The following is an 18,039-nucleotide window of genomic DNA, read 5'->3' on the forward strand; positions in this document are numbered from 1 at the left end:
CTCCACCATCGTCGCCTCCAATCAGTCGGTCCGGAAAGAGCCAGAACCCACAACAAGTGAGCAACGAGCCTTCCCTGCTCCCATAAACAAGTATGTGCTCAAGATAATAAATTTGTGACTTGACTAGAACCCAATACAACGGCCGGTCCTCAACCAACATGGACAGGGAAAATAGTGTAACCAAGCTATGCCCCGTTGGCTGTGGGACACAACCTCTTACACCCACCAATACCCGTACCACATCTCTACCCGGTCTCCATTTCCTTTCACCATTTTATCATGAGAGTTATAATAATAATCTGCTATTGTGAGTAACGACAGGTTACTCACGCTACCGAAAATCCTAAGCATAGCGCTACTCGACCTAAGCTAGGACTCATAGGTAGGTATATCTATGCATATAGTTTCAATATAAATCATGTAACGTAAATGCACATAATATATATATTTCTAGTGATTATTAAAAAATAAGGGTTATGTACCGGGGCTTACCTTGAGTAGGCGAGGTGTCAACAAAGTCAGTCGCTGGTGGCTCTGGGGCTCCCTCCTGTACGAGAACCTCCTCCTCGTACTCCTCGACACCTCCTCGTACTCCTGCTCGCCCGTGGTCACGAACTCCATCAACTCGTTCTCTATATGCATGCAATGATGATGCAACACTTAGTATTACGGCAACAACAACTCTTAAAATAGTAATACACCTACCAAGCAACTAAGCTAACTCTAATGGCTAATATGCTAAGATACCCATCATTTCCACTAAACAAGTACAAAACCTATCAAGCACTACTTAGCAACTAAAATGCCTTCTCATTTCTATTAATGATTTAATATACACTTAAAAGGGGGTAATTAGCTATCTTATTTTCCATTCTATCCTAGGACTACAAAAATTACAGTGAGCACATAATAAAACAATGAACCGACTGTAAAAGTTTTAGAGCCAAAGCTATTATCAATTAGCCACAATCAGGGATGCACGGCACCGGATAGGCCAATGGCAATCACGCCTTGCATGGCCAGGGAGGAGGCATCTTGGGCAAGGAAGGTTCATGGCGTCGCCGCCGCGCCGGGGCTGAGGAAGACAAGGACCAGGTTCAATACGTTCAAAAACAGATTTCCTTGGAAACTCGATGCGACGAAAAACTGAGGTTCTAGTTGGAGCCATAGGTGAGGGGCGACCCAACGGGGTAGCATTAGCACCAGAGAGGGGAGGGTTAGCCATAGGCTTACGAACGGTATCTGCAAAGGAGAGCGCACGTGGACGCGACAAGGGGGCATGACTCCAGGAATTTCTTTCCTCCTCTAAGAAGAGCTTGTGCTCAGCTCGCCAATCAGGGCCACCACCACCCCAAAGATGAAAATAAAGCTTGAAGAGAGGACATTCGAACGAGGTCAGACGGTGAACGATCAGACCGACCTCCTTAGAGGCCACAGAGAACTTGAAAACCCGATCATTGAGCAAGGAAACCTTGAAGAAGGAGGCAAAACCCCCAATGGTTGCTTGAAGGATCAAGCCAACCGTTTGCAGAGAGAGCTTGAACTTACAACGACCAAAGGCGACGACAAGGTGCAAAGAGTCAGCAAAGGAGGACACGGGAAGCCCCAGGGTGGCCCTAAGTTCATCATGAAACCTGAGCCCAACCGCGAAGGAGAGACCTGGGATCTCCATCGACCAGGGGGAGGGAGAGAAGAGGGGAAGGAGGAGCGCAGGGAGATTACATTTGGGGTTCGCCGCCAGTGGCGACGGAGGCCAAGGAGGCACCCACACATGTGGAGGGCCGCATCAGGCGCCAAGACCGGGAGCCGCCATCACGGCAGGGGGGGGCATCATAGCGAGGACGGCCACCGGGGCCGGGGAGACAGGGGAGCCCCCGGCGGAGCACGGGAAGGGGGCTCAGAGACGCCTCCTCGATGGTTCGACTGCGTTTTAAAGACACTCCTATAAGGGCTCAAGCCACAGCCGGCGGCACGCCGCTCCCTCCTCGTGTTTAGACTGGCCGCCCTGCGCATTAGCTCCATGCCAAATATGCCATATCGATAGTTTACCGTCAGTATCTCGACTAGTAGCAGGCAGAACCACAACGCACCCGAACGATGAACTTGGTGGCCCTCTCCGCCGCACTCTTGGTGGGGTCCTTGTCCATTGAGAATTTTTTTTATTTTTAACACTTTTTTTAAACAATTTTCAAATATGATACTGTTTAATTTTTTTTCAAAACTAACACTCTTAGCCGCGTCTATTCGTATAGCGCGGTGAAATCACGTTGCCGCGTCATGCATGGGGGCGCGGTAGGAACAGTGACGTGGCAGCGACCAGAGCCGCTGAACGTTGACGTAGCCGGGACTGCCGCGCCACAGATCTAGGCGCGGCACTGACGCGCCACAGAGCATGGTGCGACAAGGCCCCGTGGCAAGACAGGCAGGCGAGCAGAGGTCAGGAGCAGAGCGAGGTCGAGGTCGGTCAAAGATTCGGTCTCGTGTTTTCGGGCGAGGCGTCGTGACGAGCTGGCGGCCCCCACGCCTGCATTCACACACACAGTCAGCAACGCAGGACGTGACGCTGACAGGCAGGCGAGCAGAGCTCAGGGCCTCAGGACCTCATTATGATCCATCCATCTCCATCCATTGGTCCGGTCCGTATGCGGTTTAGACTTTCAAGGCCAAAGACGTACTGTAATGTAGGAGTATGGGAGTAGAGTACGTATTGCGTGAGTACTCCGTACATGCCTCGACCTGCTGGATACCCTATACGCTAGTACAGCAGACGGGCACGAGGTAGTACGCACGCGTGTGTACATTGACACACGGTCACGATCGACGACGTACAGCTAGGACGTTGCCGCGTCAGCCACGACTGAACAGCAGTGGCGGAGCGTGAGGAGGGGCCAAAAAGGCAAAGCAAATGGTTATAAAATTGTAGCCAATTAGTATTAGAAATAAACCGCCATTCCAAGCTTCTCAAGTTCGGTACCAAAAATCTGCAGGTGATCTTGGTGACTATATGCTATAGCTTTTCTCGGTTGCCACTGTGTATATATGACTATAGTTCTTCAGAGTTGCAAGTTTGCATCCATAGAAATATAGGCAAAGAAACATGCAGTGTACAGAGAATAGCAACTGTCGACATGTACAGAGTTAAAACATTCGCAGCTGTTTCTTCTAGTGGTAAAGAAATACTACTTCATTTGCTAGTATTTGCTATAGTACTGCTAGTGATTACTGTTAGTTGATCTCCACCAATAGGCCCCTATCTCTGCTCCCTGATCGGGGGAGCCTAACCCTAACTCGGTTGGAGGGCCCCTGTCGCACGGCACACATAAAAGGAATGTGGGGGTGAGGACTCGGACTACGAGGTTGACCGGAGCCGCCACACCCACCGAAAGAGAAACCCTAATCCGATCCTAAAGTGTGCTGCCAGCGACGGGATGAGCCCGCCACCATCACTACCGTCGCGCCTATGCAGGTTCTCCGACGCCCCACTGCCTCACCACCACGCCGTGCACTGGCGTCCGCGAGGCTGCATCCAGGGCGGCATCGGCGTCCACGCTGTCGTTGCGGTGAAGCTCCGCAAGGTCGTGGAGCCTAACTACGGATCTACGGGTGAAACACAGAGGTACCAATTCTACGATTCTAACAATGGTACCAGAGCCAGGTTCACTCTGTGTAACCCTAACCCTAGATCGGGTACGGGAAAAGTGGACACGGTTTCAACAAAGAACCCTAGCAGTTCGTCAGCCTAGGGTGTAGATCTAGGGTTTCAGATTGAAAAACAAAGAAAATGCCTGATCCAGATCGGATCGGGACGGAACTCGAACCCTAACCGTACAAGAGAAAGAGGACGGTCATGAGGCTACCTACCTGGAGCCTGGCCGTCCTGTCACTACCGTCGACCAAATCCATGGCCGACGAGAGAGAGACAGAGCCGCCGGGCTGGGTAGCCTGGCGCGCGCGAACTCCGGTAGATCAGTCCAAATCGGAGAAAGAAAAGGGGAAGAAGGGAAGAGATTCGGATGAACTCCAAAAAGGAAAAGAAATCAAAAGAAAATAGAAAGACTAACCCCCTCATCCCAATCGGAATCAAACCCTAAAAAGAAAAGAAACCCTAACCCTAACCCCATTCCCCACATCAGTTCGGATGAGAGAAGAACCAAATCGAAAAGAAATAGGGGAATAAGAAAGGGAAGGGAGAAGAAACCCACCCGAACCGGCCCTTGGCCGGCGCGGGAGAAGAAAGGCCGAACCGGGGCTGCTACTCACCGGGCTCGGCAAACGAGGGCACCGCGGCCAGGCCGCTCGATGGCGGCGTGCTCACCCGTCGGGGAGCACGCACGCCGGCGAGGGGGCCGGCGACGGCGCCGTGTCTGCCCGCTCCACTGCCTTCGCTGGCTCTCGGTGTCACGCTGTGGTGGCGCTGTTGTGCTATGGAGAAAGAAAGAAGAGCAGCAAAGAGAGAGAGGCAGAAGACCGAATGGGCTATGGTTTCGGCCGACGCGGCCGGTCGGGTTGCTTTTGATCGAGCGAGACGGCCGGGCGACCATCGGATGTGATCCGACGGCGGAGCGCTGTTGGGCCAAATCCGGCCTAGGCGGGTGCGCGCGCTAGGCTGAATTCCCGACCCAGGCCCAGGTTGCGGCCTGGGCGCGGGGGGGGCGCGCGGGAAGGGCGTGTACGGCCGTGGGCCGTGGGCTGCCTTGCTGTTTTGGGCCGAAAGAACAGTACAGAAAAGAATGAGTTTTCCCTTTTTTTCTATTTCCAGCAAATATTTATTTCTGGAAAATGAATAAATGGTTCAAAAGAAAAATAGAAAATGTAATTTTTCCCTGTGGGTAAAATTCAAGAAAAAGAAATTTTTTCCAGTAAATGTTTATTTCCTAGAAATTGATTAATAGATTAAAGGAAATAGAAAAAACATTTTTTCCCTGTGGGTAAAATTCAAGAAAAGTAGAAGTTTTTCCACAGCTAGAGAAATTGTTTATTCTCCAGTTAATTTGTACCAACGTGGTATTTAATTGGAGAAAAAGAAAGTTTTTCCGCTGCTAAAGAAATTATTGATTCTCCAGTTATTTTGAACCAATGTGGTATTTAATTGGAGAAAAAGAGTTTTGATATGATTACGATGTTGTTGTTTTCTGACCAACGTTGTTAATAACAATATCGTAATGTTAATGATTTATGCATTAATTCTACTTCTGCCCAACGGTGATGTAGAATTAGTGCATAAGAACAGATGTTAATTTTAATGATTTATGCATTAATTCTACTTCTGCCCAACGGTGATGTAGAATTAGTGTGTAAGAACACTTGTGAAAGTTAAAGATTTATGCATTAATTCTATTTCTGCCCAACGGTGATGTAGAATTAGTGTATAAGAATAATTGTATGTTTTGATTTTGACCAATGTTGGAATCAAGGCATGCAAATGATGTTATTTTTATGTTAAGAAAAGTTTTGACCTGGTTTTCATCTTGTCTAAGGTGGATTGGGTAGTCACCGCACCGCGTTCCACTGAGTTTGTGGCACCAGTATGGGAGACAAAAGAGAATGATGCCACTTGGGCAACTAAAGAGAGGGTTTTTGAATCCCAAAAGATAGTCCTATGATTTTTGTGCATAGGAAGTGGGTCACTGCCAACAAGAAATGTTTTGGCTGTGATAAAGAACATGATTGAACCTACAATTGTGGGCTCAATCCCAGAGTGTGACACGGTCACCGAGTATCCCGATATAATAAAGAGTCAGTTCACTGCCTCTTCAATGACATATGCTACTCAGCTGATAAAGCAGCCGGTAAAAGAGTGTTACTCTGGAAATGGTGGATAAGAGAGCTCACGATGCGTTGTCGAAATTATGGCACTATTGTTCAGGCCATATTTTGAGGGGGAGAATGGAAAGACAAGTTAAGAATGATATTCTTCCTCCATTAGAGCTCTCAGTTTTAGAACAATGCAGAGAATGCATAAAAGGAAAGTATGTAAAAAGAATTAAGAAAAGATGACAAACGAAGCGCAGGAATTCTACAGATTATTCACACAGATATCTGTGGACATCTGTGGTCAGTTTCCTGTAAAGAGTGTGGATGGTAATGATTCATTCATAACATTCACAGATGATTACTCCCATTATGGCTATATTTATCCAATCAAAGAAAGAACAGAAGTATTGGATAAATTTAAGATATTAAAGATTAAGATAGTTAGGTCTGACCGTGGGGGAGTACTACGGTCGGCATACCCTAAAAGAATGGCATAATAGTCCAGTATTCTATACTGGGTGAACCTCAGCAGAATAGAGTAGCTAAAAGAATCAATCGTACCCTGATGGATATGGTGGGCAGTATGATAAGTTACTCCACCTTACAGTTGAGCCTGTAGATGGAGGCATTAAAAATCTCATTCATATTCTCAAAAGAGTACCAAGTAAATCGGTGCCCAAAACACCGTATGAGTTGTGGACAGAAAGTGTACCCTCACTAAACCACTTGCGTGTGTGTGGGGGAGCCCTGCTGAGGCTAAAGTATTTAACCCAAACATTGAGAAGTTAGATCCCAAAATAGTAAGGTGTCATTTCATTGGCAACACAGAAAAGTCAAAAGGTTTTCGTTTTCCACTGTCTAGAGAGACATACAAAGTTTGTGGAAACAAGACAGGATGTTTTCCTAGGGAATGAAAAGATGAGGGGGAGCATGGTAGCTCGAGAAATTGTCCTTGAAGTGGAGCGGGTGTATGCGTCCACTCCAATGATTCATGAGCCATTTTTCTCACTACCTGCTATAGCTGCACCGACAGTGCTAGATACTATGGTGCCAGCACCTGTTGTTATTTCACCTGTGGCAACAATGAATGAAAATGAGGAACCTGTTCTTCAGGATTCTATAGAACCTATTGCCACACATGAGGAGGAGCAACAACAACCTCAAATAGAAGATGTGCCAAATGTGGAGGCCCCTAGAAGGTCTAAAAGAGTTAGAAAATCAGCTATTTCTGCTGATTATAAAGTGTATAACACTAAGGAATTTCAATTGGAGGATGTTCCCACCTTATTTGAAGAAGCCATGAGGAGTGATCATTCATCAAAGTGGCTTGAGGCCATGCAAAATGAAATGAAATCGATGAATGTCAACAAAGTTTGGGATTTGGAAATAATTCCTAAAGGAGTCAAAACAGTAGGCTATAAATGGGTCTACAGAATAAAACTTGGCTCTCAAAGGAATATAGAGAAATATAAAGCGTGACTTGTGGCAAAAGGCTATATGCAAAGAGAAGGGATTGATTATAATGAGACCTATTCTCCAGTCTCATGTAAAGTTTCCTTCAGAATCATAATGGCATTAGTGGCACATTACGATTGAAAATTACATCAGATGGATGTAAAGACGGCATTTCTCAATGGAAACTTGGAGGAAAATGTTTACATGGCACAACCAAAAGGTTTTGTCATGGAAGGAAAAGAACGAATGGGATGCCGCCTAAAGAAATCCATTTATAGATTAAAGCAAGCTTCAAGACGGTAGTACTTGAAGTTTGATCAGTCAATAAAGAATTTTGGGTTTTAAAGAGAATGTAGAGGACAATTATGTCTTTGCAAAGTTTAAGAATGCGAAGTTTATCTTCCTTGTCCTATATGTAGATGATATCTTACTTGCTAGTAGTGATGTCAGTCTACTACTAGAGATAAAGAAATTTGATATGAAAGATCTTGGCGAAGCCTTATTCGTTCTAGGGATCGAGATTCATCAAGATAGAAGAAAAATGGTATAAGGACTGTCACAAAAGGCATACATGGAAAAGATCTTAAAGAAATTCGGTATGCACAAATGTAGTCCCTCACCTGCTCCTATTGTCAAGGGCGACAAATATGGGGATTCTAAATGCCCCAGGAACCAATGTGAGCTCAATCGATAAAGTGAAAGTGGTTCCATATGCTTCAGCTATCGGAAGCTTGCAACATGCTCAAGTATGTACGCGCCCTGACTTGGCATTTGTTACCGGGTTTTACTTGACAGATTCCAGAGCAATTCTGGAATAGAACACTGAAATTAGTAAAGAAAGTCTTGCATTATTTGCAAGGAATGAAAGGCCTCATGATGACGTATAGAAGATCTGATTGACTCCACATGGTGGGATATTCAGATTCTAATTATGCGAGAGTGAATGCATATCCAGACGTGGATTTTCTATCATCTCACAAAGGGGAGCTATTTCATGGAAAAGCTCAAAGCAAACTGTCACTACATCATCCACAATGTATGACTGTTTGTAGCGTGTTATGAGGCAACGGGCAGGTGAACTAACTAACAAAGTTCATACCCGGTTTGAAGGTGGTTGACGACATCTATAGACCACTTAAAGTAATATTGTGATTATAATCTGGCAATACAGTATGCTCACAACATAAGTCAAGTGGTGCTGCCAAACACATTGACTTAGAGTATTATGTTGTGAAAGATTAAGTCCGGGATCAAGTCATAAGTCTTGAGCATATAAGAACAGAAAGGATGCTCGTGGATCCGCTTACAAAAGGCTTACCACCCAACATGTTCAGAGGACATGGTGTTCAGAGAACATGTAGCTAGCTTAGGTTTAAGGGAAAGCCTAAAATATTCCTGGACAAAAGAAGGCCCAAAGATAAGTATCTATTTCAGAACAAAGTAGTGAGTTGTAGCTGTTAAGTCTATCGGCAATGGAACGTGATGATGAGACATGCTCTATGAGCTAATCTGTAATGGAATGAACAAAAGCAAATGATATGAAAGTGAAAGATGGAATTAGATCAAGAGGGAGAATGTTAGTTGATCTCCACCAATAGGCCCAACGGCCTATTGGGCCCTATCTCTGCTTCCTGATCGGGGGAGCCCAACCCTAACTCGGTTGGAGGGCCCCTGTCGCACGGCACACATAAAAGGAATGTGGGGTGAGGGCTCGGACTACGAGGTTGACCGGAGCTGCCACACCCACCGAAAGAGAAACCCTAATCCGATCCTAAAGTGTGCTGCCAGCGACGGGATGAGCCCGCCACCACCACTACCGTCGCGCCTATGCAGGTTCTTCGATGCCCCACTGCCTCACCACCACGCCGTGCACTGGCGTCTGCGAGGCTGCATCCAGGGCGGCATCGGCGTCCACGCTGTCGTTGCGGTGAAGCTCCGCAAGGTCGTGGAGCCTAACTACGGATCTACGGGTGAAACACAGAGGTACCAATTCTACGATTCTAACAATTACAACAAAAAACTAATGAAACTTTTGGTCAGGCAAGGGGGGGGCAGTGCCCAGGTTAGCCTCTATGTAGCTCTGCCGGTGCTGAACAGGGAGGTGGCCTCGGGCCGGCGGTCTCCGGCGGGGTGTAGCGGTCCACGCCAGCACCGACACCTACTGTACGCCGGGCTCGTCTCCGTGCCCGCTGCCGCTTCCGCGACGTGCGCCGCTGGCGCTGGCCTGCCTCGTCTCTCCCTTGCGCCAAGGCTGCCACCGCCGTACGGCTGGTACGCGCGTGGCGTGTTAGAGGTCGGCCTCCGGAGCTGCGCGCGTTGTGTCGGCCTGCGGAAGGAATGGACAGATCTGGCGGGGCAGATCCACATCCACCCACTCCTAAGCTGAGCCTGACGACTCCCAGTCTGCCGCGGTGCCTAGCTGAGTGCGGGCCTGGCATGGGTGCCGCGCCCAGATTTACGGCGCGGCGGCCTCAACCTCGTCAGCGTTCGACGGTCTCTGATCGTTGCCACGTCACCGCTTCTACCACACCCATACATAGCGTGGCAACGTGATTTCGCCACGCCATGCAAATAGACGCGGTTAAAAGTGTTAGTTTTGAAAAAAAAAATAAACCATGTTATATTTAAAAATAATTTTTAAAAATATAAAAAATAATTCTCGGATGAAGTGGAGGCTGGAGGCTCGTCTATCTATTGATTAATCACAAATTGGGCCTCGTTTGCAGGGATGAAAACGGTACCGATATTTTCCGACCGTATTCGAAACCGAATCCGTTTAGAGTGGTTAAGATCTGTCCGTATCTGAGTTCGAATATCCAACATCCGATACCGTATCCGTATCTGAATACTCAAATCGCATATTTATGATGTCGATATCCAATCGTATCTCATCCGACATAGTTGACACTATTCGTATTTGAATCCGAATCCGGACAAAAATATGAAAACAAATGTAATATCGGTGATATCCGTCCGTATCCGATCCGTTTTCATCCCTACTCGTTTGTGGACACACGATGCAAGGACAGGCCGGATCGAATTAACAGTTGTTCTCTCTTCTCATTTTAGTTCAAACTAGCTGAGTGCCCGTGCGTTGCGACCGGAGCAAAAAATATATATAAAATTACATGTTTCACTGTGCAAAGCTAATATAAAATAATATCACATCTATTTACTATGCAATAAAATAGTTCTACTTAAGCATAAACTGTGTCCTACTGACCACACAATCAATGTCGAGGACCTTATAAAAAAATGCCGAGGAATGAAAAGATAATGTTGACCAAATATCATGGCTCTAATGAAACCAACATTGATTAATTGTAAGCCATCCTGCCAGAAAGAATAACACTTGCGCTACTAGCACTCACAAAACAGTTAGACATGTCAAATAAAATGTGCTAGCAACGATCCCTTGGCTCCTATGGGAAGAGAACCTCACATGTTAATGATAGTTCCTTCCACTAACAAGACAATCTTGCTCCTTGAATGATTAAAAGAGAAGGGCAGGGACAAGAATTTCAGAAGAAACAAAAAGATATGCAGATACACCCCTTTTAAAAGAGAAGGTGCCATTACTATTGAAGTATTGATGCAGCATGTTCCATCCATACAACAGATTGTGTTACCAAGGGATGCACTTCCTGTGCAATTATTCTTGTACTAATATTTGCAATAAGCAAAATTATGTCATCTCTTACATATCCTACATCCAGTTTGTGCACACATAAACACACCATTTAGCTCATAGTAGAGAAGTATAATTGCCAAACATGGGAAATGCAAGCAATAAACAATGTTGAAGTTTCTGCTCCATCTCCTTTCTCAACATGGCGAGAATTCTTGATTGTGACGATTGGCCTGAATTCAATGAAAGAGGAGTATATTACCAATTTTCCATTTCACAAAAGTTAACAATATCAACAGGCAATTACAAGATCATGAATTCTTGGGATTAAATAGATGGAATAGCACATCTGGTTAGCATAAGGAGAAATAGAGCTTACTTTAATCCCATGAACCAACCATGGCACTTACCTTGATAAATGCAATGTATGTATCATATTGAAAAAAAATGTTTTGTGTTCAAAACTGAATTCTTGGGAACAGAGAGCACCATAGCATGAATGATGAGATAGAAAGACCTGGAGCTCTATTTTCATATTCAGGAAGAAAAAGGCCCCACATAACTTTAGAAGTATTAGGTTTAGAACACCTAAGTTGAACTAAGAAACAAGTTGGTATTAAGAACACCAAAAGAACAATGAAATTGTAGCTTATGGACCCGCACTACCAAAACTGAACAAATTACAATGACAATATGCACTCTGAGGCATTTGAACATTACGGATATCATATTAGTGCTCTCTGTTAACTAACACCATTGTGCATATGGTCTTCTTATCTATACTTTTTGATAATAAAGCTGCTTTAAATGTTATTTTTGTATTTTTATGTTTTTGTGAGGAAGTTCCTTTACGACATCAGTTAAAAATCTTAGCAAAGAATATCTGGTTGAGAATATTTAGAAATATAATAAGAAATTTTCTTACGCCATATTTTAGTAATAACAAGGGCATTAGAGTGCCGAGTCCAGTTATTAGAACACACCATACCTGCGTGCTAAATAGCAACTGAGATATTGAACAATTGTGAAATCGCATAAAAAGGATGGCACCAGAAGCCAAAATTATCATCTCATGGCTGAATTGCTGTCATCTTATCCAGAAGATTGTGTCCAATTATCCCATATCTAATATCACAGAATGTGAAACTTGGTGTACAACTTTATGCTGCTCTGAAACAGTGTAATTAAAAGTATCAGATTCTTCTGGTTTATAGATAGCAATATAGCATAGTACCTATAGGTCATGGGCCCATGGCTTTAGTACAACCCTGACTTACTTTCCCAAATGATAGTAAGGGTGTGTTTGGTTCACCCCTCCTAAAGTTTAGAACTTTAGTCACTAAAATGCCAAACACCCCGACTAAAGTTTAGGGGTCACTAAAGTTTAGTGGCTTTTAGTCATCAAGGGGTAGCTAAAAGTGACTAAAGTGTACATGAGACAACTGCTTTAGTGGGTGAAACTAAACAGGGGTCACTAAACTTTAGAGGGATCACTAAACTTTAGGGGTCACTAAACTTTAGTTGGTGGAACCAAACAGACCCTAAGACCTCGCCTTACTAATTTGTTGCAACAATCCTAGACCCGCTAATCCCAAACACAGCTAGTTTCTGTGTGGTCGAGATACTGATGACTTATAGTCGCTAGAGTTGTTTACGTTGCAAATGGTGTTTGTAAAAAATTAGGACCTAGCCAAACTCTGGTGCTTAAGTTCAGCCAAGCCAAGGCTTTGCTGATCTTTTTGTAAAGTTTGTTTTTTTCCTGTATCCTTTTAATGAAATATGTGCATTAGCATGGTCATGAAAAAATAGAGGTACGTCTGTTATTTACCATGCATCCACACCTATTAATAGCATATCAATTTGGTAACTCCTAATCATTTTTACGAAAACAATCGAATTTGGCTTCCCATTCATAATCTGACTATGAACAAACTACAGCCCATGTAGATGGACTAATAAGCCTTGATCTGAGAAGTACATCTACACATGTGAGTCACAATAACGTCTACACTCTAGGTTCAGAGGGCACGATTTGAGTCATATGGCAGCTGATATACTATTAAAATCCCCTCAAGAAAAAAAGAGGGTGCTGGGGTGTGCAAAAAATGCAGGCAATCTGTCATAAAGGGAAAATGCGCATACTTTACATAAAGCAAGAATCAAAGGAAATATTTGATTCTATTTTGCGACATATATCGACAATTGAATATTTGATTTTTATCAATAACTTTGAAATGGAACTTGCTGCTAGGACCGAGTAGCGAACTTGTTGATATCAGTTACATCCATTTTGGCAAAATGTAAACCATTTGTCAAACAAGTAATCTAATTATCATAATAATAGGCACAACAATTTTATGGGAATTCAACATAGGCAGTATAAGCAGCAGTAATGCACAAACCTAAGTTGTGTAGTTTATGATTGATCATTTTGTAATTGGTACTTTTATCAGAAGAAAGATGCACCCCAGCAACACCTGCACCCAAAACTGCATTAGGTTGTTTCGTATTCAGCCCCAAGGGGCTACATTATGATCAGCAATTGACTTATATACTATCGATTGATTAGGCACAGCAATATAGCTAGATAGTCTATCAAGTATATATAGTTATATACTAATGAATAACAACTGGCTCCTAGTGGCGAATCTCCATGACTGACATTGTTTGTTGATACTTGGCCGATATAGAATCTTGGAGGTTCAGTTTGCCCAGTCGGAGTGCTTCACACCCACGCTGGGCCGCAGAACCAGGATGCCTCCTCATCTGCGTCACCGCGTCGTCCTCCCTGCGGCCACTCTCGAACTTGCAGGAGTTGGTCTGCAAGTCGTCCTCCCTGAGCGCCTTCCAGCAGAGAGCCAGCTACTGAGCATCGGCACAGAGCAGACGATGTCAACCAAGCATCGCACGACGTACCCGATGAACCATAGATGGAGTGACTTTGGCCTCTCCTTAGTCGACGACGTGAACTGGCGGCCGTGAATCCTAGTTCACGCGCCTTCGTCTAGCTACAGCTGTGCACCGCCCCCGCCGCACGATAGCCACCGTCAGCAGCAGTCACTGCCCCGCACAAGAGCAGGTCCCACCGCACCGTTGCCACCAATACCACTCTGCTCTCCTCAATCTGAGGCCGCAGATGCAGAGTCAGCGGCCGAGAAATCGATCGAGGTCCGGCATAGTCCGCGGCGGAGACGCCCTCCCTGTGCGACAGCTGATGCTAGAGCTTGTGCTCCTCCTCGAGCCTTGGTCCACGGACACCAGCACGTCCAGCACCGGCAAGGAGAGAGGGGTCGTCCACCGCATGCCCCGCGCCTCTGCTCGTCGTCGTTGCTCCCAGCGCCGGTGACTGCCTCGCACGGCCGCGTCGAGGCTGGAGCCATGGTGCGTCCTCGCCTGAGCGCTCAGCCTTACCAAAGGCCTCCACCTGGGTCAAGATGCCACCTCGCCAGATCCACCAAGGGCGAGCACCTCCACCCTAGCTGCTCCGCCTCATCGCTGGATCCGCCGAGGGCGACGGCCGACAGTCTGCTCACCGGACGAGATGCCTCATCGTTGGATCCACCCTCGGCCAGGACGTCCTCGACGTGGAGGGGAGGGGGTAGGGGCGACGGCGGCTGGAACTGTCGGGGCGGGTGGGAGGCGCCCCGACAGGAAGTGTGAGGCGCGGCAGGGGGCATGGTTTCGCCCGAGAGCGTGCGGTAACCGCGATTAGGAGCGGGGCGGGGCAATTAGTTTAGCGGTGACGATGACATTCGGGTCTTTTTAATACTTAGGGTCTATTTGGAATACAGGAATTTCACATGAATCGCACAGGAATTTCACAGGAATCAGTTCAATTTCACAGGAAAAACACAGGAACAAGAGAATTTTCCCGCGTTCCAAACAGGCCCTTACCTCCGCTTTCATTTACGTGTCACCGAATTTTTTTTTTACTGTAGCAATTTTGACCATACGTTTTTTCTGCAAAAGATTTTTAGATACATTAAGTTTTCACATATATGATTCTTTATTGAACATACTTCATTAGTGTTATATACATTGAAGTATCTAAGATTTTTTTAGAAGAAAAAACAGATGGTTAAATTTGCTACAGTAAAAAGTTGTTGACAAGTAAACACAGACGGAGGGAAGTAATATACAGATAGATTCAGGAGCTCGCCATTCAGGTTACATGGCCCAATCGGGACCGGACATTCACAAGTTGGGCCTCGTTGCACGGCTGGGCCGTTGATGGACCACTTCGTCTTGGGAGCCTGTTGTCGGGGCCTCAACAGTGGCCGTTGAGTTGCTAGTGCTTACCCCCATGCCGGAGCTCTAGGGAAGGGAACTGCTGATGGAGCGGGTCCAGAGCTTCCCAAGAGGCCAACGACACTGGCATTGGGACCATTTGATGAGGCCTTGTTTGACGGGGAGCGGCGTTGGAGGATCTTCTCAGGAACCTGGAAAACAACAAATGTAAACAGAAGCAGAGACGATACCTGATTGTGTCCGGGTGATCGTAGATACATGGAACACCAGGTGAATGTTAGCCTCCACTGGAAGATCTAGCATGTAAGTGACGGAACCCACACGGGCGATCACACGGTAAGGGCCAAAGAACTTGAAGGATAGCTTCTCACAAGAGCGACAAGCGATTGAAGTCTGCACATATGGTAGGAGTTTATCACCCTCTGCAAAGTGGCGCTCAGAGTGGCCCTTGTCCGCCTGTCGCTTCATCCGAGACTGGGCGCGAAGCAAGTGCTGATGGACCAAGTCATGCATCACTGCGTGTTCCTCGAGCCAGGTCTGCAACTCTGGAGCAGGGGAAGCCAATGCAAGATCGAGGCCCAAATGGCACGGTGGAAGCCCATAAAGAACCTCAAATGGGGAACCACCCAAGGTGGAATGAGAGCTAGTGTTGTACCCGTACTCAACCAATGAGAGCCATTGAGACCAACCGGACGGGCAAAGCATGGACGAAGCAGCAAAGGAAGGTCTCCAGGCACCGATTGACACGTTGGGACTACCCATCAGATTGGGGTGGTAGGCGGAGCTCAGATGAAGATCGGTGCCTGCCAATTTGAACAACAACTTCCATAGGGCACTGGTGAAGACTTTGTCGCGATCAGAGACAATCACTTGGGGTAACCCATGGAGCTTGTATATATTATTATCTATGAAGATATGAGTGAAGGCGGTGAAGGGGTGCTTGAGGCCCACTTCTCTTTGGGCCTAGTTGCCTTGTGTATTTCCCTCCCAATTTGTTTTGTTCTTATGTAATTATTATTCTTTCATTTAATGGAAAAGAAAAAAAATATGTAGCGGCATTTGTGTATGATATAGCGGCCTCCATGCGTTTCAATGCTATCGTCTGTGTGTGCTACGTTGTTCACGTTGGTCAGATATGCAATATAGCGAGCAGGCACCGGCATGTGCACACCAAAGCGGGCGTGGCGAAGCGCGCATATATTCCTAGTATCTACATAGATAGTCAAATTTATTGTATCCACAAAAGGCAAAGCAATTTACAATTTTGAAATGGAGGGAGTACAAGTTGTTCACTACGAATTACGTATTCATCAGAATTCTAGAGCCCAACAAAAAGCAACCAGAAAGTAATGTCTCTTTTTGTATTATATATCCCTGAAAATTTACCAAACGAAAAGCATTGAGCGTACGTATTACAAAGTGACCATCCTAGGTACTTAATCTAGTTCCAGCATAGGTCAATATGACGATCGATAAATTTGCGGAAGCTCTCCATCAGAAAGCAAAAGAACAGAGAGACGCCTGCAGCGAGAATAAGCAAAGGAGTCATAGTGAAGAACAGTTCTCCCAAACCGTGGGTGGCCATATATCTTCTCATCAAATCGACCAAATACACCCAAAGTAAAGCCAACAGTCCCTGCACGCCCGGAAATTGTATTCATCAGCAAGCATATTTTGCTTTATTTTATATAAGCCAAAGATTAACATACATATAATTAATACCGACAAATTAAGAGTTGAATGGCATTCTAACAAACAAGAAGAAAGATTATAAATTAATGACCATACATAGGAACTTAAAGCTTCTCTATATATATCCTTCTTTTTTGTTTTGTCAGTTTATTATTGGTCTTATCTCAACTACATATGTAGTGAGGCGGGAAGCTAGCGTTTGTAAATAAAGGACTTTAATTTCATATATAATATTGTTTTTCAGAAGAAAATGAGTTCCATGGCTACCTGGTTTAGAGGAGGGAGTAGAATTTTTTTTTCCATATACATATATATCCATACGTACCCGGACGATGCATATATAGATCCTCACGACAGCCATGTCCAGCGCAGCCTCGGTGGCAGTCTTTCTTCTCCTGGCGTCCGCGGGCATCATCGGCGCCTCCTTCAGGACCTCACTGTTGGCACTAGCAGTGGCGCATGCGGTAAATGGCATCGGTGATCCCATGGGAGGCCGCGGCGACCATGGCGCTACCAAGGTCTGGCCCATGATGCCAAAGATTTCAGCTATAGGCACGGCAACAACAATCGCAGCAAACGTACTGAACCGTATGTCTCCGCCAGTGTAGTTTATAGCGTATTCTCTCATGGAATCAAACAAATACAACCAAAGTAAGATCAACAGTCCCTGCAACCAAGAAAACTTTTAGTTAGCAGCACGTACGGACGGACGTGATGATGATATAATAAAAGTTTGTTTTGATCCGCTAATATTAATTAGGAGCAGGCCTAATCACACAACGTATGTACGACCACGACGCACCCGGATGATGAACTTGGCGGCCCTCTCCGCCGCCATCTTTGCGGGGTCCCTGTCGGCCATGGAGACGCCGCCGGCGTCCAGCAATAACGGCGCGCCTCCCAGCTCCTCGTCCCTCAGGACCTCGCTGCAAAGGCAGGCGACCGCGCCACGCGTCGTCATCGGTGGTATGATCCGATCTGATGGGAGCACCAAGTCGTGTACAGGAGCTAATATATCTTTCCTCGAGTCGTCGCCGTACTCGATCGGCTGGGTCCACCTTTTATGGTCCGATTAATTGATGAGGGACCAAAATTCATCGCCGGTCCCTGAACTTGTCGGTAATGTCATTTAGATCCCTGAACTTCCAAAGTGATATCTGTGGATCCTTAAAGTTAGTAGACGGTGCCATCCAGATCCCTAAACTTTGAAGATGAACACCGCATGTCCCTAAACTTGGCTGGTGGTGTCATCTTGATCCCTG

At 45.9% G+C, this 18,039-nt stretch overlaps 1 protein-coding gene and 1 long non-coding RNA gene across 2 annotated transcripts; both read right to left on the reverse strand.

Moving 5' to 3' along the window:
• Nucleotides 1-10,790: 10,790 nt before the first annotated feature.
• LOC136490020 (uncharacterized) lies at nt 10,791-14,468 on the reverse strand. The gene is made up of 3 exons (XR_010767478.1): nt 13,240-14,468; nt 11,826-12,007; nt 10,791-11,070 (listed from the first exon to the last, which is right to left on the reverse strand). It is a non-coding gene; the product is annotated as an uncharacterized lncRNA (long non-coding RNA).
• A 1,973-nt stretch (nt 14,469-16,441) lies between these two features.
• Nucleotides 16,442-17,779, reverse strand: LOC136485220 (uncharacterized). The gene is made up of 3 exons (XM_066482145.1): nt 17,580-17,779; nt 17,103-17,444; nt 16,442-16,721 (listed from the first exon to the last, which is right to left on the reverse strand). Exons 1-3 carry the CDS (start codon nt 17,736-17,738, stop codon nt 16,527-16,529), a joined length of 696 nt encoding a protein of 231 aa, XP_066338242.1. The 5' UTR covers nt 17,739-17,779; the 3' UTR covers nt 16,442-16,526.
• Between the last annotated feature and the right edge of the window lie 260 nt (nt 17,780-18,039).

The sequence above is a fragment of the Miscanthus floridulus genome, chromosome 10 (genome assembly GCF_019320115.1).
Source record: "Miscanthus floridulus cultivar M001 chromosome 10, ASM1932011v1, whole genome shotgun sequence".
Taxonomy (NCBI): Eukaryota; Viridiplantae; Streptophyta; class Magnoliopsida; order Poales; family Poaceae; genus Miscanthus; species Miscanthus floridulus.